General features: G+C 43.9%; 1 protein-coding gene across 1 annotated transcript in view; it reads left to right on the top strand.

Moving 5' to 3' along the window:
* Positions 1-14,906: 14,906 nt before the first annotated feature.
* Positions 14,907-24,405, top strand: part of LOC311106368 (ezrin-like) — a 59,882-nt gene continuing 50,383 nt past the window's right edge. The window contains exons 1-2 of the mRNA XM_084148702.1: positions 14,907-15,040; positions 16,213-16,318. Coding sequence (XP_084004828.1) covers positions 16,307-16,318 — 12 coding nt within the window. The 5' untranslated portion in view covers positions 14,907-15,040; positions 16,213-16,306. The remainder of the gene's footprint in view (positions 15,041-16,212; positions 16,319-24,405) is intronic.

Here is a 24,405-nt window from a genome sequence, read left to right as displayed (position 1 = left end):
AGGATGATCAATGGAAACAGGATGCACCTGAGCTCAATTTACTTATGTAAATAAGGTATTTCCGTTTTTTATTTTTAATACATTTGCAAACATTTCTAAACCAGTTTTTGCTTTGTCATTATGGGGTATTGTGTGTAGATTGATCATGATAATCTTAAAAAAATAATTTTTGGAATAAGTCTGTAACGTCACAAAATGTTAAAAAATGGAAGGTGTCTGAATACTTTCCGAATGCACTGTGTATATATATATAAAACATTGACAGATTACATTTTTAGTTGAACAAGAGTAGTGGCAGCCCGTGAAAGTGTTGATTTTTTAAATTTTTGCGTCTCACCCGAAGTTACACAAACGGTATAATAGACCTAGTCAACAATGAGCATCATGTATTATGAAGAAAACTTGCATTGACAGTTAGCTAAAGTCATATGACATATATTCTATTCGATTCTGGCATGGCCTGGTTGATGGTGCTTTCAAGACAACTGGGAACTCTGAAAAATAACGAGGTCAAACCATGACGTCAGTGATCTTCAGGTCGGAAAGTCTTGCTTCGGTACTGCAGCTTAACTGACGCCCGGGCCCAGAAAGACAATTTCCATAGACGGCGTAGATTTGAAGTCAGATTGGAAAATGTCTCATAAGACACTGTAGTCATCACATCTTTAAAGCTATGCCATATATTTTCACCCCAAATTACTTTTAATTACTAATCACAAGTTAGGCTACTAATTTAAAAGGGGAATTTCACCCTGGGCGAATCTGGGCTTATTGCCCAGGAGGAAGGCAGGTCTGGGCTTTGCGCTGAATGATACACCCTATGATGGCTTCCGGTTTTATTGATGGGGAGGGGGCGAGATCTAAACATAAATATATTCCTGCTTTGTGGTATTTTGCAAAGGCTCTATGTTATATTGATCACACTATATGTTTTTGTGCGTGTAGATATGGTTGTCCTTGTTCGATAGAGCCATTGGTCTTTCAGCGATATTCCTATCGGTGGATTCATTGCTAAATATACAAGCAGACACATTTTTTCCAGTCACTGAAAGACTACAACTTGTGTTGGGCAGTGCTCTGGCCCATGTCCCTCCCTCAAGCCGGGCTTTTTTTTTTAAAAGGAGGCGGACACTAACAACACAATTCTTTGGGCAAAACTGAGAGAATTGACCAGACGCAATTGCTTCAAGTGAATCCTCTCATCAACACGAATTCAACAATGGAGCATTTTTTGATGTTCTATTAGCTACATGGTGACATTCAACCATACATGTTTTAATCGGAATATAGCGAAGAGGATTCAAAACAAAGAGTTGGATTTAGCTAACGTTAGAAGCTCAGCTACAGCCGATGCCAGCACCAAGAGGGCAGATGATAAATACGGTGCCTAGCTAAGTAAGTTATTTTTCTGGCAAGCCACCTAGCTAGCTAGCTAACTTTAGTTTATCTACTGAAACCCATATTGTGTATTGCTAGCTAATGTACTACTGTGTTACAGTGGGGGGAAATAAAATTATATATATAATATATAATGTATGCACTCACTAACTGTAAGTCGCTCTGGATAAGAGCGTCTGCTAAATGACTAAAATGTAAATGTATAACAATGATGGCGAAACCATATTATCTCGAGGGACAATCAAGGCAGAACAACATGGTTGTGGACGGAATTGCAGAATCTCCACATGAGACCGGGAAAGAGTCTGAGGACAAAGTGAGGGAAATGATCTTGGAGAAACTGAATATGGACCACAGTGAGATTGAGGTGGATCGCATCCATAGGACTGAAAACCCACCACCCGCCCAGGTGACAGGCCCAGGTCGATATTGGTCAAGTTCCTGAGGTTCAAGTACAAGGTAGCTGTTCTGGAAAGAGCCATGAACTTGAGAGGAATGTATAGCTTCCTCAAGGAGGACTATCCTGAAGCTGTGCGCCAGAAGAGGAAAGAACTTATCCCAGCCATGAAAGCTGCCAGAGCGCGTGGGGACATTGCTTACATCCGCTGTGACAAGCTGTGAGAGAAACTATTAGCATTACTTTAAGGTTAATATAAGTGATAGGTTTGTACAATCTGGTTGTGGAAGTTGCTGTTTTAACATATCTCTGTACCTGGTCCACAATGGCTGTGCACATCGTGTTCTTACCCCCACCCTCTGTACTCTGAAACTGTTCGGATTCAAGGTATCTCTGTTCCGAATGAAGTCTCTCCTTATCCTCTATTCTAAGAACAAACAGTTCTTAGTACCCACAAGAGAACACAGAGGACAGAATATTTGGCCACCTCATCCGGTAGATATCGGTTGGTTCGACACATTGCGACAGTTGTGGTGGAACCAGCCATGACTAAGCATTTATAGGTCTACTATAGAAGACCTCTGTTTATCTCTGTATGTCAGAGCTCTCTGCCCAACACTCAAGAGTGTTGGGTCGACCAGCCTCATTATTGCAGAGCACTCACTCTATTCACTTGTGTGTATGGTGTGACCGGCTCCCTTATTAATATGTTTTGAATAAAGTGATATCCTGACTGGTGATTAATTAATTAGAATTTCCATGACAAAGTTCATTGTCCACCCTCCCTCCCAAAAGCCTGGAAGGGATGAGAGAGCTGTCATGACTGTCCATGAGAATCCAAATAGGTCAGATCAGGTTTGCAATGAATAACTTCAATCAGACCCCCTCTCACCCGTAGAGGGGGGTTAACAGCTCACACCCTGTTGTAAATCAACAAAGAAGGCCAGGCTCTCCCTTTCAAGATCCCCCAAAGGAATGTCTTTGTTTCAACAGACTTTTACCCGCTGAAACTTTAACACGTTCAAAAGCTAATACTGGAATAATATTCGTAATGCAGAACGTGGGGAATGGTCAGAGGCGATTGTTTGTTATTTTGTGATGTCATTAAAAATGTTATAAAGGAAATACTGTAACTTGGAAAGTATACACACTACATGTAGGAAGTTTCCATCCTATACTTTGTGCATATAATATGAAAAATGATTAAAGTGTTTTTGTTAAGAGAGGGAAGTGATTTGAGAAGTTATATGACATAATTGTTTTTCATAACTTGGCACAGTTAGTAGTAACCTCCCAAAGTGAGGTCAGAAAGCGTATCAGCCTGACGGAGTGTATAAAAGATGGGTAAAGAAATTAACATAACAGACCAGAAAGATGTGAAGCGGCTGCTACTATTACTCTGCTCAAGCCATCCTGTTACGCTACGCCCATCACCCCACAGGGAATCATCGATATGGCGGGCTAGCCTATCTTCAAAGAAGCATCTTCAAGAGCGAATGGAAGGAAAATCAACTCTGTAGTTCTGTTCAGGACTACACGACAAGTCATCGGAGACCGGACAACTACGAAGAAGAAAACAACAGTAGAAGACTTGTTGGAACCTTTCTGGACAATCAGAGCCTTACAAGCGTGCCGCGAGAAGGCCCAACTCCCTTTCCAGGGTGGTCCTGTCCACCGAGAGATATACATGGCGAACCAGGCATTTCACGTAAATGCATTCATGTTTCTTACTCAAAGAGGGTGGCGGTTCATGTGCCAAGTATGTAATTACTGTAGGTGAGAGTAGTTTCTGAATGTATCAAGGTTAAGTGTCTCTGTCCCTCCCTCTCCATCTCTTCTTTAACTAGCAGCCATGTTGTTGTCATTCCACTAGGGACCTGTTTTCTCCAGTCAATAACCAGTGCAGAGTGTGTATGTTTATTCTGTGTTCCCATTTAATTAGCTAGTAAATAAATAAACCAATTTGTGTAGTACTGAATCATAATTAAGGCTCTGGTTTTTTCAGATGCAAGGAGGTTACGACTGTTCAGAATGATAATATGATACGAGGTTATGATTAATAAGTTGACTGTTTATAGATGTGATAGGTTAAGACCTTTTAGAGTTTAATTCGGGAGATGGTAACTCTTTAAAGAACCGCTCTCGTGGTGCCCCAGATACTAATGGTGTAATTGTTACATGATTAATTTAGTTGGGTAACAATTAAACATAATTAGTTAATTAGAGATAACAGTCTTCAGATTAATGTTGAAGTCACGTCACGACAGAGCCATGCCTATGGGTTCGTAGCGTCAAACTCGCAGCACACACACACACACCAACAGATTACTGTAATGGACTGCTGAATGTATATTTTTTATCTTGCTTTGTTTGCTCTTTAACAGTGAGGGAAAAAAGTATTTGATCCCCTGCTGATTTTGTATGTTTGCCCACTGACAAAGACATGATCAGTCTATCATTTTAATGGTAGGTTTATTTGAACAGTGAGAGACAGAATAACAACAACAAAATCCAGAAAAACGCATGTTAAAAATGTTATAAATTGTTTCCATTTTAATGAGGGAAATAAGTATTTGACCCCTCTGCAAAACATGACTTAGTACTTGGTGGCAAAACCCTTGTTGGCAATCACAGAGGTCAGACGTTTCTTGTAGTTGGCCACCAGGTTTGCACACATCTCAGGAGGGATTTTGTCCCACTCCTCTTTGCAGATCTTCTCCAAGTCATTAAGGTTTCGAGGCTGATGTTTGGCAACTCGAACCTTCAGCTCCCTCCACAGATTTTCTATGGGATTAAGGTCTGGAGACTGGCTAGGCCACTCCAGGACCTTAATGTGCTTCTTATTGAGCCACTCCTTTGTTGCCTTGGCCGTGTGTTTTGGGTCATTGTCATATTGGAATACCATCCATCTCACTGTTCAAATTAACCTACCATTAAAATTATAGACTGATCATGTCTTTGTCAGTGGGCAAACATACAAAATCAGCAGGGGATCAAATACTTTTTTCCCTCACTGTAGTGGCTATATCCAGGAAATCCAAAGTTCAAAATTTGGGCATAAAATCGTGTATAAGAGATCATACAAAAGATTTTGCTGTGAATCTTACTTGGATGATTTTAAAATATTTGTTGGTCTGATGTGATTAATTAGGAATATCCAGACACAATGCACTTGATGAATCTATGAAATGTATTCTTCCAATTATTGATAAACATCCACCTGTTAAGAAACTCACTGCTAGAACTGTTTAGGCTCCATGGATTGATGAGGAATTGAAAAACTGTATGGTTGAAAAAGATGGGGCAAAATGAGTGGCTAATAAGTCTGGCTGCACATCTGACTGGCTGACTTACTGCAAATTGAGAAATTATGTGACTAAACTCAACAAAAAGAAGCCAAGATCAATGATATAAAGATTGATGGAAAACAACTTTGGAGTACTTTAAATGAAATTATGGTCAGAAAGACAAAACCAGATGGCGTATTCATCACAAAACCATTTGATGTTGCCAATTATTTTAATGATTACTTCATTGGCAAAGTGGGCAAACTTAGGCAGGAAATGCCAACAATGAACAGTGAGCCATCGTACTCATGCATTAACAAAACGAATAATGAAAGAAAAGCATTGCAAGTTTGAATTGTGTAAAGTTAGTGTGGGAGAGGTGGAAAAATTGTTATCGATCAATAATGACAAACCTGGCATTGACAATGTAAATGGCAAGCTACTGAAGATGGTAGCTGACTCTATAGCCACTCCTATCTGTCATATCTTTAATCTGAGCCTAGAGGAAAGTGTTTTTCCTCAGGCTTGGAGGGAAGCCAAAGTCATTCCGCTACCCAAGAGTGGATAAGCGGCCTTGACTGGTTCTAACAGCAGACCTATCAGCTTGTTGCCAGCTCTTAACAAACTGTTGGAAAAACTTGTATTTGACCAAATGCAATGCTATTTTTATGTAAACATTATCAACAGACTTTCAGCATGCTTATAGAGAAGGGCATTCAACATGTACTGCAGTGACACAAATGACTGATGATTGGTTGAAATAAATTGATAATAAGAAGATTGTGGGAGCTGTACTGTTAGATTTCAATGCAACCATTGATATTATTGACCATAACCTGTTGTTGAGAACTTATGTGTTATGGCTTTTCAACCTCTGCCATATTGTGGATTCAGAGCTATCTATCTAATAGAACTCAGACGGTTTTCTTTAATGGAAGCTTCTCTAATGTCAAACATGTAAAGTGTGGTGTACCACAGGCAGCTCTCTAGGCCCTCTCCTCTTTTCAATTTTTACCAATGAACTGCCACTGGCATTAAACAAAGCATGTGTGTCCATTTATGCTGATGATTCAACCATATACAGTGCTATGAAAAAGTATTTGCCCCCTTTCTAATTTTCTTTTGCATATTTGTGATCCTGAATGTTATCAGATCTTCAACCAAAACCTAATATTAGATAAAGGGAACATAAGTGAACAAATAACACAACAATTACATATCTATTTCATTTATTTCATAAACAAAGTTATGCAACACCCAATTCCCCTGTGTGAAAAAGTAATTGCCCCCTTACACTCAATAACTGGTTGTGCCACCTTTAGCTGCAATGACTCCAACCAAATGCTTCCTGTAGTTGTTGATCAGTCTCTCACGTCGCTGTGGAGGAATTTTGGCCCACTCTTCCATGCAGAACTGCATTAACTCAGTGACGTGTGGGTTTTCAAGCATGAACTGCTCGTTTCAAGTCCTGCCACAACATCTCAATTGGGATTAGGTCTGGATTTTGACTAGGCCATTCCAAAACTTCCAATTTGTTGCTTTTTAGCAATTTTCATGTAGACTTGATTGTGTGTTTTGGATCATTGTCTTGCTGCATGACCCAGCTGCGCTTCAGCTTCAGCTCTCAAACGGATGGTCTGACATTCTCCTGTAGAATTCTCTGATACAGAGCAGAATTCATGGTTCCTTCTATTAAGGCAAGTTGTCCAGGTCCTGAGGCAGCAAAGCATCCCCAAAGGAGAATAGGAGAGGGCCTAGAACTGAGCCCTGGGGGACACCAGTGGTGAGAGCACGTGGTGCGGAGACAGATTCTCGCCACGCCACTTGGTAGGAGCGACCTGTCAGGTAGGACGCAATCCAGGAGTGAGCCGCGCCGGAGATGCCCAACTCGGAGAGGAGGATCAGAGGATCTTCTTTTCAAATTGGTTGATGAAGTCATCCACAGAGAGGGAGGAGAGGGGGAGGGGAGGAGGATTCAGCAGGGAGGAGAAGGTGGCAAAGAGCTTCTTAGGGTTAGAGATACTTGTAATTTAGAGTGGTAGAAAGTGGCTTTAGCAGCAGAAACAGAGGAACAAAATGTAGAGAGGAGGGAGTGAAAAGATTCCAGGTCCGCAGGGAGTCTAGTTTTCCTCCATTTCCGCTCGGCTGCCCGGAGCCCTGTTCTGTGAGCTCGCAATGAGTCGTCAAGCCACAGAGCAGGAGGGCAGGACCGAGCCGGCCGGGAGGAAAGGGGACATAGAGAGTCAAAGGATGCAGAAAGGGAGGAGAGGAGGGTTGAGGAGGCAGAATCAGGAGATTGGAGGGAGAAGGATTGAGCAGAGGGAAGAGATGATAGGATGGAAGAGGAGAGAGTAGCGGGAGAGAGAGAGCGAAGGTTGCGACGGCGCATTACCATCTGAGTAGAGGCAGAGTGAGTAGTGTTGGAGGAGAGCGAGAGAGAAAAGGATACAAAGTAGTGGTCGGAGACATGGAGGGGAGTTGCAGTGAGATAAGTAGAAGAACAGCATCTAGTAAAGATGAGGTCAAGTGTATTGCCTGCCTTGTGAGGAGGAGGGGAAGATGAGAGGGTGAGGTCAAAAGAGGAGAGGAGTGGAAAGAAGGAGGCAGAGAGAAATTAGTCAAAGGTAGACGTAGGGAGGTTAAAGTCACCCAGAACTGTGAGGGGTGAGCCATCCTCAGGAAAGGAACTTATCAAGGCATCAAGTTCATTGATGAACTCTCCAAGGGAACCTGGAGGGCGATAAATGATAAGGATGTTAAGCTTGAATGGGCTAGTGACTGTGACAGCATGGAATTCAAATGAGGAGATAGACAGATGGGTCAGGGGTAAAAGAGAGAATGTCAACTTGGGAGAGATGAGGATTCCTGTGCCACCACCCCGCTGACCAGATGCTCTCGGGGTATGCGAGAACACATGGTCAGACGAGGAGAGAGCAGTAGGAGTAGCAGTGTTTTCAGTGGTAATCCATGTTTCCGTCAGCGCCAAGAAGTCGAGGGACTGGAGGGTAGCACTGAGTTAAAGCAGTTCTGCATGGAAGAGTGGGCCAAAATTCCTCCACAGCAACGTGAGAGACTGATCAACAACTACAGGAAGCATTTGGTTGGAGTCATTACAGCTAAAGGTGGCACAACCAGTTATTGAGTGTAAGGGGGCAATTACTTTTTCACACAGGGGAATTGGGTGTTGCATAACTTTGTTTATGAAATAAATGAAATAAATATGTAATTGTTGTGTTATTTGTTCACTTATGTTCCCTTTATCTAATATTAGGTTTTGGTTGAAGATCTGATAACATTCAGTATCACAAATACGCAAAAGTAGAGAAAATTAGAAAGGGGGCAAATACTTTTTCATAGCACTGTACACTTCAGCAACCACAGCTAATTAAGTCACTGAAACCCTTAACAAAGAGTTGCAGTCTGTTTTGGAATGGGTGGCCACTAATAAACTGGTCCTGAACATCTCTAAAACTAAGAGCATTGTATTTGGTACAAATCATTCCCTAAATTCTAGACCTCAGCTGAATCTGCTAATGAATGGTGTGGCTGTTGAACAAGTTGAGGAGACTAAATTACTTGGTCTTACCTTTAGATTGTAAACTGCCATGGTCAAAACATATAGATTCAATGGTTGTAAAGATGGGGAGAGGTCTGTCCGTAATAAAGAGACACTCCACTAATTCTCCCGTAATAAAGAGAATCTGACTACTTTCCGAATGCACTATAAATATGTCTGGATTTGATTAGAGCTTTGATCAGCATGAAAATTGAAACCTGATGCTACCTGAGCCTGATGAGCCATATATTAAATGTATTTCAAGAGCCCTACATTAACTTTAATGAGCCCAAGCAAGCCCAAATGATTGTGCCGTTATCCAATAGGCCTGTCTCTCCCCACCCTGATTGTTGATTCATCATGCGGAGGGCGTAGAGAAGACAGATTTAGACATCACATGTAATTTCAGAGTTCCATTTTACGCCATGCTGTTCATATAAATAATGTATTATAATTTACCGGTTTCTCGCAGTTACAGTATTTATACATTATGTAAATCAGTGAAGGCTGCTGAGGGGAGGATTATAATGTCATTATAATCATTATAATGGCTGGAACGGCGTAAATGGAATGGCATCAAACACATGGAAACCATGTGTTTGATGTATTTGATAGCATTCCCCACCAGCCATTACCATGAGCCCGTCCTCCCCAGTTAAGGTGCCACCAACTTCCTGTGATGTAAATTGTAAAGTCTTTTGTCTTTTTTGTTGTGTCAGACCCCAGTAAGACTAGCTGTCGCCATTGGCGTCGGCTAATGGGGATCCTAATAAATCAACAACAAAAAAACCTGTGAGGTGGATGGATTATCTTGGCAAAGGAGAAATGCTCACCAACAGGGATGTAAACAAATGTGTGCACAAAATGAGAGAAATAAGCTTTTTGTGCGTATGGAACATTTCTCTGATGTTTTATTTCAGCTCATGAAACATGGGACCAACACTTTACATGTTGCGTTTATATTTGTATTCAGTATACAATAGAGTATAATTGTATACTGGTGCCTGAGGTTCTTCCTGGAGTGGATTCTAGATACAGAAACAGAATTCCTTTGCCTGTGTGTCATTGTAGCAGAATTGTATCCCATGAACTGTATGCCTCTCAAGGGATTAGACATTATGCTGGATTTCAAGCAGATTACTCATAAGAAGCTGAATGGCAGTTTGATCATGACAACACTCCTCCCACAGCTTTACAAGTATTCCCTGAACTTTACTACACTGATCATACTGTATTTTCTTACTGTTTGTTTCTTTGTGAATGGCAATTTCATCATGACCACCAGTTCTCTTAGCTACAGATTGTTACACCCGATAATGTGATTTAACCAAATATTTTTCGTATCCATTACTGGGAGTTACAGGATAGGTACTGTTTGGTGTAGCACAGAGAATTTTCGACCAACCTTAGCAATGCCGTCTTCGTCCTCGATTCGTTGAAACGGAAGTCTCATAAAATATCCATGTTCAGTTGCAGGGGTCAGTTAAAAAATGCTCCATGAAGTAATCCAACAATGTGTATGCTGCCATCTTGTCTATTTCAAGTCATATCTCATTGATCGAGACAGGTCTCTGTCATCATGACATGCAGCACTTTAGTGTGGACACCCACCTGTCTCAATCAATGAGAGAAGACTTGAAATAGACAAGATGTCAGCAAAAATCTTTGGGTAAATCACATTATCTGGTGTAACAATCTGTAGCTACAGTTCTCTACACTTGTGTGTCTCTACACCGGAGACCCACTCGGACACACTGAACTGTACTACACTGTTCATAAAATAATTGTGTATGTTACTTTTACCAAATAACATTTTTGTTGAATAACCAGTTCTCGAGTTAGCATTAAATAGTGTACACTCAATCAGTCAAATGTATTTACAGTATAAGCCCGTTTTACATTAGCAGATGTCAAAGTGCTATACAGAAACCCAGCCTAAAACCCCAAACAGCAAGCAATGCAGATGTAGAAGCATGGTGGCTAGGAAAAAGTTCTGGCTGTGCCAGGTGGAGATTATAAGAGTTAATGGCCATTTAAGGCCAGATTGTTCTTCAAGATGTTCAAACGTTCATAGATGACCAGCAGGGTCAAATAATAATCACAGTGGTTGTAGAGGGTGCAACAGGTCAGTACCTCAGGAGTAAATGTCACTTGGCTTTTCATAGCCGAGCATTCAGAGGTTGAGACAGCAGGTGGGGTAGAGAGAGAGAGTCGAAAACAGCAGGTCCGGGACAAGGTAGCACGTCCAGTGAACAGGTCAGGGTTCCCTAGCCGCATGCAGAACAGTTAAAACTGGAGCAGTAGCACGACCAGGTGGACTGGGGACAGCCAGGAGTCATCAGGCCAGGTAGTCCTGAGGCATTATCCTAGGGCTCATGTCCTCCAGGAGGGGAGGGAGAGAGAAAGAATTAGAGGGAGCATACTTAAATTCACACAGGACACCAGATAAGACAGGAGAATTACACCAGATATAACAGACTGACCCTAGCCCCCCGGCACATAGACTATTGCAGCATAGATACTGGAGACTGAGACAGGGGTGTGTCGGGGGACACTGTGGCCCCATCCGACGATACCCCCGGACAGGGCCAAGCCGCATTGCTTCCTGACACAGAGCTCACTTAACCCGGAAGCCAGCAGCACCAATGTGTCGGAGGAAACACCGTCTAGCTGGCGACTGAAGTCAGCCACAAGTAGTCTCTAGAGCGCGATGGGCCAAGGAAATCCCATCCGGTCAAACCCTCCCCTAACCCCAACGATGCTGGGCCAACTGTGCGCCGCCTCATGGGTCTCCCTGCATGGCCGGCTGTGACACAGCCTGGGATTGAACCCGGGTCTGTAGTGACGCCTCAAGCACTGTGATGCAGTGCCTTAGACCGCAGCGCCACTCTGGAGGCCTAACTCCCTTATACTTTGCTTGAAAAAAATATACTGTATAAATCTACAAATACCCTACCATCTAACCCTACACTCACTAAAAACCCACCACCCTACTCCACTATTTCAATCTATCTAGTCCTACCTCAGGCCAACAGCCTGAAAGGACGGGACACCACCACTCAACACACCCTGAAACTCTTCTGGCATCAAGTCTCGTACACCCAAATACCTCTCTGCAGCTGCCACCACAAACTCCATTTTCCGCGACTTACGTTCCATCCCTGCAGTACAGTTGATAACCATTGCTATAAAAGCATAAAATACAATCTTACTGAAGCATATACATTGCATTCGGAAAGTATTCAGACTCCTTGACTTTTTCCACATTTTGTTACGTTACAGCCTTATTGTAAAACCTTATTTACATAAGTATTCAGACCCTTTGCTATGAGACTCGAAATTGAGCTCAGGTGCATCCTGTTTCCATTGATCATCCTTGAGATGTTTCTACAACTTGATTGGAGTTCACCTGTGGTAAATTAAATTGATTGGACATGATTTGGAAAGGCACACACCTGTCTATATAAGGTCCTACAGTTGACAGTGCATGTCAGAACATAAACCAAGCCATGAGGTTGAAGGAATTGTCCGTAGAGCTTCGAGGCAGGATTGTGTCGAGGCACAGATCTGGGGAAGGGTACCAAAACATTTCTGCAGCATTGAAGGTCCCCAATAAGATAGTGGCCTCCAGCATTCTTAAATGGAAGAAGTTTGGAACCACAAAGACTCTTCCTAGAGCTGGCCGCCCATCAAACTGAACAATCGGGTGTGAAGGGTCATGGTCAGGGAGGTGACCAAGAAGCCAATGGTCACTCTGACAGAGCTCCAGAGTTCCTCTGTGGAGATGGGAGAACCTTCCAGAAGGACAACCATCTCTGCAGCACTCCACCAATCAGGTCTTTATGGTAGAGTGGCCAGACGGAAGCCACTCCTCAGTAAAAGGCACATGACAGCCCGCTTGGAGTTTGCCAAAAGGCACCTAAAGACTGTCAGACCATGAGAAACAAGATTCTCTGGTATTATGAAACCAAGATAGTACTCTTTGGCCTGAATGCCAAGCGTCACGTCTGGAGGAAACCTGGCACCGTCCCTACGGTGAAGCATGGTGGTGGCAGCATCATGCTGTGGGGATGTTTTTCAGCAGCAGCGACTGGGAGACTAGTCAGGATTGAGGCAAAGATGAACTGAGCAAAGTAAAGAGAGATCCTTGATGAAAACTTGTTCCAGAGCGCTCAGGACCTCCGATTGGGGCGAAGGTTCACCTTCCAACAGGACAACGACCCTAAGCACACAGCCAAGACAACACATCCTTGAGTGGCCCGGTCTTGAATTTGATCGAACATCTCTGGAGAGACCTGAAAATAGCTGTGTAGCGACGCTCCCCATCCAAGCTGACAGAGCTTGAGAGGATCTGCAGAGAAGAATGGGAGAAACTCCCCAAATACAGGTTTGCCAAGCTTGTTGCGTCATACCCAAGAAGACTTGAGGCTGTAATCGCTGCCAAAGGTGCTTCAACAAAGTACTGAGTAAAGGGTCTGAATACTTACGTAAATTTAATTTGGAAACATTTCTACAAACCAGTTTTTGCTTTTTCATTATGGGTTATTGTGTGTAGATTGATGAGGAAAAAAAACTTTAATCAATTTTAGAATAAGGCTGTAACATAACAAAATGTGGAAAAAGTAAAGGGGTCTTAATACTTTCCGAATGCACTGTATCACTTGTTGGCCTATCCCTCTGTACTGGTAGCTCTACTGCTCACACCACTCCTTTCAGGATCCCTCCCCCTTGACACATCTTCCTCTACTTTATTCACTACCTCAGCATACTACAACTTCTGCACAACTCTAACCCTGGAAAACTCAATCTGCCTCTCTCGCACTGGACATTTCTGATCACCAGCCCCATGGGCACCCCTACAATTAACACATACCACTACTTTCCCCAATGCTACACATTCCTTTGTCTCATGCCCTTCTGCACACTTCTTACACCTAGGAACCTCCCTCCTACACACTGCTGCTACATGCCCATAAGCTTGACATCTGTAAAAACGTAATGAATTTGGCACAAACTCTCGTACGGGATAACTTATATCCTAACATCACTTTGTCGGGCAAAGACTCAACATTAAAACTCAAAAGAACAGACAACGACTCTTGTTTCAGCACTCACGCCACTCTGTCTGCGTCGCACCAAACGACGAGCATCACAAACACCGGGAATCTTCCCCTTCAGTTGGTCAACTTTTACAGCTACCCCAGTAATCACTCCTTTTCTTGAGAGCTAAACAATTCACATCTCTTGTCCCCGTTCGTTTAACGCGGAGCACCTGCTCCCTCTGACCAGCAGAAACACAACAAATTATCACCACAACACTTCTGGTTACCTTCACCAATTCCACAGCACCCAACTCTGTTTTCACCCACCCTGAAACTTCACATGTGGCACAGCCAAAAGGCAACGGTCCACTTTTTCCAAAAATGGCACTCCTACCATCATAGACTCATCTTTATCCTGACCCTCTGTGCAAGCCTCGGATTCCGAGAACTTCACCACACCTACCCCCTCCAATACTTCACCCTCACTCACTTCCATCCCATTTCTCCTCCTGTCTTCGATCCGGCGTACAACTCACTCTGCTTACACTTTCTACCATTCTGCTTTAACAAACCATCTCCCTTTTTTCAGCCATTTTTAACCGATTCAAGCTCACCCTCTTCCTCCCGCTCTCTCTTTGACCTCCTCTGCCTCTCTTTCCCCCTCCATTCCTCCTCTGTATTCCAAGTATATGTCTCCTTCTGATAATACTGCACATCTCCTGACATACATCTAGTTATTGCCCTCTCAAGGGATGCCATTTTCCTTATCTCAATTAATTAATTAAAAAACGGTGTGCTCAGCTCCTACTGTCTTTGCTAAGGCTAAGGTCTGCCAGACTTTGTGGTTCACTATGAGCGGACAATACACAGGAAGTCGAAACTTCCCGATTCTACCAATGAAATGAAAATGTGCTAGTTCTAGCTTGTGGTTTGGATAATTGTGATGTCTATGATAAAAACGTAATGTTGTTAATGTAATAATAACTATATGCTGTGGCAGAGCCAGGGTCAAATTCCCCTTTAAAATAATGTGTCCCCATTATTTAAAAAATATAATTGTAGGCCTATCGCTACAGTAGATCAGTTGTGGGGTTTTGCCCTTTCTTTATGCACTTTTCTACAAGCTTGCATGACTTCAGTTCTTAGTACGTGTCATTGATGGGAGTCGCTGGAGAACGAATGACTGTCCCTCTTGCCTGGCACCGGTGACAAACAGGAACTTATGCAAGCAGGCGGTAATAGTCGAAGCGCTGAAGTGAGCGGAGCAGCCATATTGCCGCGCTGCGAGTTCAGCAGAGGGGAGTATACGCGGCTGTAGCCCTGCCATAGAACCATCTCATCTCAAATCACACTTTCTCTGGTAAGACATTCTACAAAGTAACAATGTATAGCGTAGTCTATACATCGAATATTTATGTGAACGTGAGACTGTTGAGCAGAATAGGGATGCTCACTACTTTGTTTCCGCACTTGTTGCAGTACTTCTGCTGCCTCTTCCCTCAAAGGGGAACAACATCTCACAACAGGTGTCTGGGATTATTGTAGTCGGATGTGGTTTGGTAGAAGGCTAGCAGTTGAAGGTTATGTAGATTGCATGTGTATACATGTATCCATGATGTAACGACTACATTTTAGTCGTATTTTTCCTCCAAAATCCAAAATTATAGCCTATTCGATTCGGGTCAAATAATTATATTTTGCATAATAATATCATGACATTTGACAAAAAAGAAGGGGCTATGTCAAATTCACTGATTAGCCGAGTATGCTAGCTGTTTTAGGTTGGCTGTAGATTTGGGTTTGGTAGGTGGACTCAACATGTTTTCTTTGAACAGAACAAGCAAGAAATTGCCTACCATACGCGTGGAACATTGTATCTGTTTTAACACACAGTCGTGTAGCCTAATCTAGTCGGTTTTGTTACTTTTGAAATGGCCCAAACAGTGTTGGCTATTATTAAATACCCTAATATGTGTATCTTCTTCAGAAGTGAATCAAGCTCGTGGCTATCTTGTGATTCCAACTGATCAAGTTGTTACATTTGTAACAGACCCTAATCGCAACAAGGAGTTTTGACACAATGTAACAGTGTCTGTCCCTGGCGGATAGGCTACTTTATATCCGCTTTACACCCAGTAGTAGCCAAGTTTAATTAATTAATTCTTAAGGAAAATGTCTCTCAAGTACACCGTGCAGCATATAGGCTACATCGAACGTCCCCCTCATCATTTTATCCGAGCAAGGTTCACACCTTGATACAGTTGTGGTGCTGAAGTAAGGTTCACACCTTGATACAGTATTGGTGCTCAAGTAAGATAATACCGAGAAGGGTAGAGACTGTGACTCTTATGGGTGAGGCTCGTTTAATCTAAACTTCCATATTTATTCATAATAATGATTGACACGGATATACAAGGCCTGCGTCAACCAATCTCAATTTCGCAGCAGCGTTTAAAAAAGGAAGGGTAGTCCCATTTGACTCAGTATCACCGGGGTGGCTGAAACTCGTTTCTCTTTCGCTCCCTCTGACAGGAAGGCACTGTGGAGACGTCATCTAGGAGGCTATCCGAAGTATTTGGAAACCCACTTTACACCTCTGCGCACAGACCCAGGAAAAGGAAACAAAATGCCTAAAGCTGTAAGTATTGCTGTAGTTTTATTTGTTTAAAAGCTTTTCGTGTATTCAGACTATTTCTGAGTTGCCTGAAACTAATGCTTGGTAACTATGATACGTTGCCAGTCATGAGTCGAGATGGGAGTAGCCCAGGCAAGCGAGAGATTTATTGCCACGATGTCTGCTCGTGATGAGAGGAGGTATTCATGGGAGTCTAGAGATAGGGGCTGTATAGGCTATTTGTGCTGTAATGACTACCTTACACTACACTAAATATGTATAATGTTTCTATGGTTTAATTTGTGGTGTCACTTGTAGATGAAAATGAAAACGTTGTCCTCACTTATAGAAATACTTTCTCCTGAACTGAGAATATTGAATATGAGAATAAGAATTTGGTGGCCTCTTGTAAGTGATCACACTGTCTGAATATGTGGTTTCTCACATGAAGTTGAGTCATTTTCACTAAAGTCTTACTCTCACAACCTCTTTATTTGACTTAATGTAATATCTTAGCAGTGACCTACCTGGGTACACAACTGCCCCCAGCTTTTTGTTGAAAATGTGTATTTGAAAGCACTTCCCACAAGTGTTGCAAAACAATGGACTTTCATTACTTTAACCAAAGAGGAAGTAAAGGATTGTCTGACCAAAATGACCAGATACGTTTATTTGATTAAATGGAATATCACACCAGCCTCTAAAATAATGTGCTGTGCTTCAACTGAGACATTTCTATTTTGCTTTGCCCGGGGTGCAAATAGCCCTAATCGCGTGTGATCTAGAGAGAAGTTGATAGTTGAACAGTACGCTGTATTGTATTCACAGTTAGTCCCCCATCCAAGACACCCCCCAGTCGAAGACTCTAGGAGTAATAAAGAGTGTTGTTGGTTGGTTTAGAAATTGCCCTAGGGTTGTTAAGAAATTCACACAAAACTGGGAAGTAGTGACATCATCAGTGTGGTGCTGGCTGCATGACAGAGTAGCACTCTCTGTCACTCCACTGTTAGGCACAACACTTGAAAACCTTGCCTTTTTGGGATATAATGGCAGATAGTTTTATTTTCCATGATCTCAATGAGGCATAATCATTGATCTACTGCCACTGACTCACTTCTCTCTACATGACTAACTGAAACTTAAGAGTTTAAGGAAGGCATGAAATATTACTACGGCCAAGTTATTACTAAGTTAAGTATTTTAATGAACTTGGTCTTTAATTTTTTTGTTTTGAAGTCAATAGTTTTGCAACTCTCAAATTAATCCTAAAAATGCTGAGTTTTTTATTTATAGCATTGGTTGGTCAAAATAGGTGTTTATGTTTTGGATGTGGCTGCTGCACTCACTGACTGGAAGGGCTTTCTAGAAAACTGACATGATCAGCTCTTATTGAGATTTTGTATCACGCTTTGTGATGCAAAATCCTTTTTACTGTGAAAGATACGTGTTAAACATGGTGGAATTTCTCTATTATATAGAGACAGCAGAGTAGGCTAGAGTTCATTTGGTTAAGAATATAAATAAATCTGACAAGAGAAAGATAAGATTTGAGCAGCTGAGATTGAGATCCTGGTTTGGTCTCTTCTCTCTCTCTGGCTCGAGTTACACTTGTTAGAATAACACATTGTCACCAAGTGTGTGACGGTGTTCACTCCTTGGCTTTCCCTAAATCCTCTTTCTGTGTGGTCGCGGCCCCTTGAACATCCATGTGACAGTCAGACCACACACACACAGTCACACAAGGCGTGGCCTTAATCAACACGTACTGTATGGGTGTTCCCTCCTCGTGTCCGAAACCCATTGCTAATCATTTGTTCTCTTCAATAATTGATAATTCAATGCTATAATGATGCCTGCTGTTACGCACTCTGGGTATGTCACTCTGAATAGTCGTCACGTTAGCACTTACCACATCGTTATATATTTAGACATCATTATGTAGTAATTAGTTCCTAATAGAAGTCAATACACTGTGTTTAGTCAACAAGTTGGCCAAGCTGAGGTACTGGGCCCTGGTCTGCAAAACGAATCCACTTCTTAGAGGTTTCAGTCCTAAATACCTTAATGAAAGGGGCGCAGTATGGGTGTATACTACCCCCTCGCCAGTCTCCATGGGACCAACTGCAGGGAGGTAGTGCACTGCATGTCAGCACGTTGCACCCAGCACAGTGGTGGTTTATGGCTATATGGCTCTGTGGGGCATTTCAGCCACGTTCCCATGACAACCCCACATTGCAACAGACTCCTGTAAAGCCATGCAAACCATGCACGTGGTTAAATATTGAATGGTTTACAGCACAGGGGAATGCAGGTGATGATCACCATTGGGACCAACTCATTAACCAGTGAATGGTGTTATATAGATGATAGTGGACTACAGGAAAAGGAGGGCCAAGCACGCCCCCATTCTCATCAACGGGGCTGTAGTGGAGCAGGTTGAGAGCCTTTAGTTCTTTGATGTCCACATCACCAATGAACTGTCATGGTCCAAACACACCAAGACAGTCGTGAAGAGGGCACGACAACGCCTATTCCCCATCAGGAGACTGAAAAGATTTGGCATAGGTCCTCAGATCCTCAAAAAGTTCTACAGGTGCACCATCGAGAGCATCCTGACTGGTTGTATCATCGTCTGGTATGGCAACTGCTCAGCCTTCGACCGCAAGGCACTACAGAGGGTAGTGCGTACGGCCCAGTTCATCACTGGGGCCAAGCTTCCTTCCATCCAGGACCTCTATACCAGGCGGTGTCAGAGAAAGGCCCTAAAAATTGTCAAAGACTCTAGCCACCCTAGTCATAGACTGTTCTCTCTGCTACCGCACGGCAAGCGGTACCGTCTAGGTCCAAAAGGCTTCTTAACAACTTTTACCCCCAATCCATAAGACTCTGAACAGCTAACCACATTTTTACGCTGCTGCTACTCTCTGTTTATTATCTATGCATAGTCACTTTAACTCTACTTACATGTACATATTACCTCAATTACCTCGACTAACCTGTGCCCCCGCACATTGACTCTGTACCGGTACCCCCTGTATATAGCCTCGTTACTGTTATTTTATTGTTGCTCTTTTAATTATTATTATTATTTATTTATTGTTTACCTCTGTTTATTTAGTAAGTACTTTCTTAACACTTATTTTTTTTCTTAACTGCATTGTTGGTTAAGGGCTTGTAAATAAGCATTTAACTGTAAGGTTTACACCTGTTATATTCGGCGCATGTGACAAATAAAATGTGGCTATTTAATACCATACCTGGCCTCCACAATCCCCCGACCTCAACCCAATTGATATGGTTTGGGATGAGTCGGACCACAGAGTGAAGGAAAAGCAGCCAACAAGTGCTCAGCATATGTGGGAACTCCTTCAAGACTGTTAGAAAAGCATTCCATGTGAAGCTGGTTGAGAGAATGCCAAGAGTGCGCAAAGCTGTCATCAAGGCAAAGGGTGGCTACATTGAAGAATCTCAAATATAAAATATATTTTGATTTGTTTAACACTTTTTTGGTTACTACATGATTCCATATGTTATTTCATAGTTTTGATGTCTTCACTATTATTCTACAATGTAAAAATAAAGAAAAATCCTTGAATAAGTAGGTGTGTCCAAACTTTTGACTGGTACTGTGTGTGTGTGTGTGTATATATATATATATATATATAATATAGCAGATTACTTTCTGGCTCCCTTACACAGCTGATCTGGAGTCAGTTTGACTGTGTGCGTTCTGGGAGCTGGGGTCCATTAGAATTCTTCGTGGTGCAGGAAAGGGACCACTGGGGAGGCCCAGATGAAAAGGGATCTTTGTTTTGCTGTGTAAATATATTTTTTGTTGCCCACAACAATCAATATGTAGATGAGGCTTTTCCAACGCAAAAAAAGAAACAACCTTTCATGCGTTTTTCTCTTGTAGTCAATTCACGTTCACTTTGAATTGTTCTTATAATAATAATAATAATAATATGCCATTTAGCAGACGCTTTTATCCAAAGCGACTTACAGTCATGCGTGCATACATTTTTGTGTATGGGTGGTCCCGGGGATCGAACCCACTACCTTGGCGTTACAAGCGCCGTGCTCTACCAGCTGAGCTACAGAGGACCACACATAACATGAAGGCATTATGTTTGGTCGTCAATGGAATAGAGTATGAAAACATTTCTCATGCCATATTGAAAAAAGTAGCGTATTTTGGATGAACCATAGTGTTTCACAATAGATTAATGTCAAAATTAAAAGTTTGGGTGGAAATGTGCCTCAGAACTTATTATATTTTAATCGATAGAGAGAGAAAAAAAGTTGATTTGTTTGTACTTATGGCCTGAATTACATTTTACATTTTACATTTTAGTCATTTAGCAGACGCTCTTAACCAGAGCGACTTACAGGAGCAATTAGGGTTAAGTGCCTTGCTCAAGGGCACATTAACGTCATTTAGCAGACGCTCTTAGCCAGAGCGACTCACAAATTGGTGCGTTCACCCTATAGCCAGTGGGATAACCACTTTACAATTTGGGGGGGGGGGGGGGGGGTTAGAAGGAATACTTTAGCCTATCCCAGGTATTCCTTAAAGAGGTGGGGTTTCAAATGTCTCCGGAAGGTGGTGAGTGACTCCGCTGTCCTGGCGTCGTGAGGGAGCTTGTTCCACCATTGGGGTGCCAGAGCAGCGAACAGTTTTGACTGGGCTGAGGGGGAGCTGTGCTTCCGCAGAGGAAGGGGAGCCAGCAGGCCAGAGGTGGATGAACGCAGTGTCCTCGTTTGGGTGTAGGGACTGATCAGAGCCTGAAGGTACAGGGGTGCCGTTCCCCTCACTGCTCCAAAGGCAAGCACCATGGTCTTGTAGCGGATGCGAGCTTCAATTGGAAGCCAGTGGAGTGTGCGGAGGAGGGGGGTGACGTGAGAGAACTTGGGAAGGTTGAACACCAGACGGGCTGCGGCATTCTGGATGAGTTGTAGGGGTTTAATGGCACAGGCAGGGAGCCCAGCCAACAGCGAGTTGCAGTAGTCCAGACGGGAGATGACAAGTGCCTGGACCAGGACCTGCGCCGCTTCCTGTGTAAGGCAGGGTCGCACTCTCCGAATGTTGTAGAGCATGAACCTGCAGGAGCGGGTCACCGCCTTGATGTTGGCGGAGAACGACAGGGTGTTGTCCAGGGTCACGCCTAGGCTCTTCGCACTCTGGGAGGAGGACACAGCGGAGTTGTCTACCGTGATGGCGAGATCATGGAACGGGCAGTCCTTCCCGGGGAGGAAGAGCAGCTCCGTCTTGCCAGGGTTCAGCTTGAGGTGGTGATCCGTCATCCATACTGATATGTCTGCCAGACATGCAGAGATGCGATTCGCCACCTGGTGATCAGAAGGGGGAAAGGAGAAGATTAGTTGTGTATCGTCAGCGTAGCAATGATAGGAAAGGCCATGTGAGGATATGACAGAGCCAAGTGACTTGGTGTATAGGGAGAAAAGGAGAGGGCCCAAAACCGATCCCTGGGGGACACCAGTGGTGAGAGCACGTGGTGCGGAGACAGCTTCCCGCCACGCCACTTGGTAGGAGCGACCGGTCAGGTAGGACGCAATCCAGGAGTGAGCCGCGCCGGAGATGCCCATTTCGGAGAGGGTGGAGAGGAGGATCTGATGGTTCACAGTATCAAAGGCAGCAGACAGATCTAGAAGGACAAGAGCAGAGGAGAGAGAGTTAGCTTTAGCAGTGCGGAGAGTCTCTGTGACACAGAGAAGAGCAGTCTCAGTTGAATGACCAGTCCTGAAACCTGATTGGTTTGGATCAAGAAGGTCATTCTGAGAGAGATAGCAAGAGAGTTGGCTAAAGACGGCACGCTCAATAGTTTTGGAAAGAAAAGAAAGAAGGGATACTGGTCTGTAGTTGTTGACATCAGTGGGGTCGAGTGTTGGTTTTTTGAGAAGGGGAGTAACTCTCGCTCTCTTGAAGACGGAAGGGACATGGCCAGCGGTCAAGGATGAGTTGATCAGCGAGGTGAGGTAGGGGAGAAGGTCACCGGAGATGGTCTGGAGAAGGGAGGAGGGGATGGGGTCAAGCGGGCAGGTTGTTGGGCGGCCTGCAGTCACAAGTCGCAGGATCTTATCTGGAGAGAGAGGGGAGAAAGAAGTCAAAGCATAGGGTAGGGCAGTGTGAGCAGGACCAGCAGTGTCATTAGGCTTAACAAACAAGGATCGGATGTCGTCAACCTTCTTTTCAAAGTGGTTGACGAAGTCATCCACAGAGAGAGAGGAGGGGGGGAGGGGGGGGGGAGGATTCAGGAGGGAGGAAAATGTGGCAAAGAGCTTCCTAGGGTTAGAGGCAGATGCTTGGAATTTAGAGTGGTAGAAGGTGGCCTTAGCAGCAGAAACAGATGAAGAAAATGTAGAGAGGAGGGAGTGAAAAGATGCCAGGTCGGCAGGGAATTTAGTTTTCTTCCATTTCCGCTCCGCTGCCCGGAGCTCTGTTCTGTGAGCTCGCAATGAGTCATCAAGCCACGGAGCTGGAGGGGAGGACCGAGCCGGCCGTGAGGATAGGGGACACAGAGAGTCAAAGGATGCAGAAAGGGAGGAGAGGAGGGTTGAGGAGGCAGAATCAGGAGATTGGAGGGAGAAGGATTGAGCAGAGGGAAGAGATGATAGGATGGAAGAGGAGAGAGTAGTGGGAGAGAGAGAGCGAAGGTTGCGGCGGCGCATTACCATCTGTGTAGGGGCAGAGTGAGTAGTGTGGGAGGAGAGTGAGAGAGAAAAGGAAACAAAGTAGTGGTCGGAGACTTGGAGGGGAGTTGCAGTGAGATTAGTAGAGGAGCAGCATCTAGTGAAGATGAGGTCAAGCGTATTGCCTGCCTTGTGAGTAGGGGGGGACGGTGAGAGGGTGAGGTCAAAAGAGGAGAGGAGTGGAAAGAAGGAGGCAGAGAGAAATGAGTCAAATGTGGACATAGGGAGGTTGAAATCCCCCAAAACTGTGAGGGGTGAGCCATCCTCAGGGAAGGAACTTATCAAGGCGTCAAGCTCATTGATGAACTCTCCAAGGGAACCTGGAGGGCGATAGATGACAAGGATATTAAGCTTAAATGGGCTAGTGACTGTGACAGCATGGAATTCAAATGAGGAGATAGACAGATGGGTTAGGGGAAAAATTGAGAATGTCCACTTGGGAGAGATGAGGATTCCTGTACCACCACCCCTCTGACCAGATGCTCTCGGGGTATGCGAGAACACATGGTCAGACGAGGAGAGAGCAGTAGGAGTAGCGGTGTTTTCAGTGGTGATCCATGTTTCCGTCAGCGCCAGGAAGTCGAGGGACTGGAGGTTGGCATAGGCTGGGATGAAGTCAGCTTTGTTGGCAGCAGAACGGCAGTTCCAGAGGCTGCCTGCGACCTGGAACTCCACGTGGGTGGTGCGTGCAGGGACCACCAAATTGGAGAGGCAGCAGCCACGCGGTGTGGTGCGTTTGTGTAGCCTGTGCAGAGAGGAGAGAACAGGGATAGGCAGAGGCATAGTTGACAGGCTGTAGCAAATGGCTACAAAAATGCAGAGGAGATCGGAATGAAATGGGCTAAGCATCTGGGAGTGGAGAGAGCAGGGCCTCCCTCACCAAATCTTCTAGCTCGGAAACTAAAATTGTTTCACTGAACCACCCGAACAAAAACTCTCCCAACTTCCGCCTTTGGAAATCAGAATTGTTGTGAACCACAGCGGTTCAATGTTTAAAGGAGTAGACTCAACCCACTTTGTTCAGCTAGCCAACTATGACTCCATAGCCAACTAGCAGACTAGCATCCAATAACAATAACACACCGTTTAGCGCCAACACTTGGTCACAACAAACCACCAATATTGTGATATCACACTAAACAGATCATTCGTGTCTGTGTCAAGTTCCTTATATGACGCAGCAATGATTAGACGTTGGCTAGCTAGGACAAGTAAATTGTGGTTAGCTACTACAGTACAGCCAAATGGTCATGTTGGGTAGCTAGCAATGGCCACTGTGTCGACTCTGTTTGAAGAACGGCTAGCTAGCTAGCTTCGTGCTACAGCTGGCACGGCCGAGGACACTGCCAAGACACAGTAACTACCCACAACAACCCACGAAGCCTAGCTATGACGCCGTA

Source organism: Coregonus lavaretus (genome assembly GCF_964263955.1).
Source record: "Coregonus lavaretus genome assembly, chromosome: 31".
In the NCBI taxonomy this organism is placed as follows: Eukaryota; Metazoa; Chordata; class Actinopteri; order Salmoniformes; family Salmonidae; genus Coregonus; species Coregonus lavaretus.
Note: the sequence above shows the minus strand (reverse complement) of the source record. Positions and strands in the feature narration are given on the sequence as shown.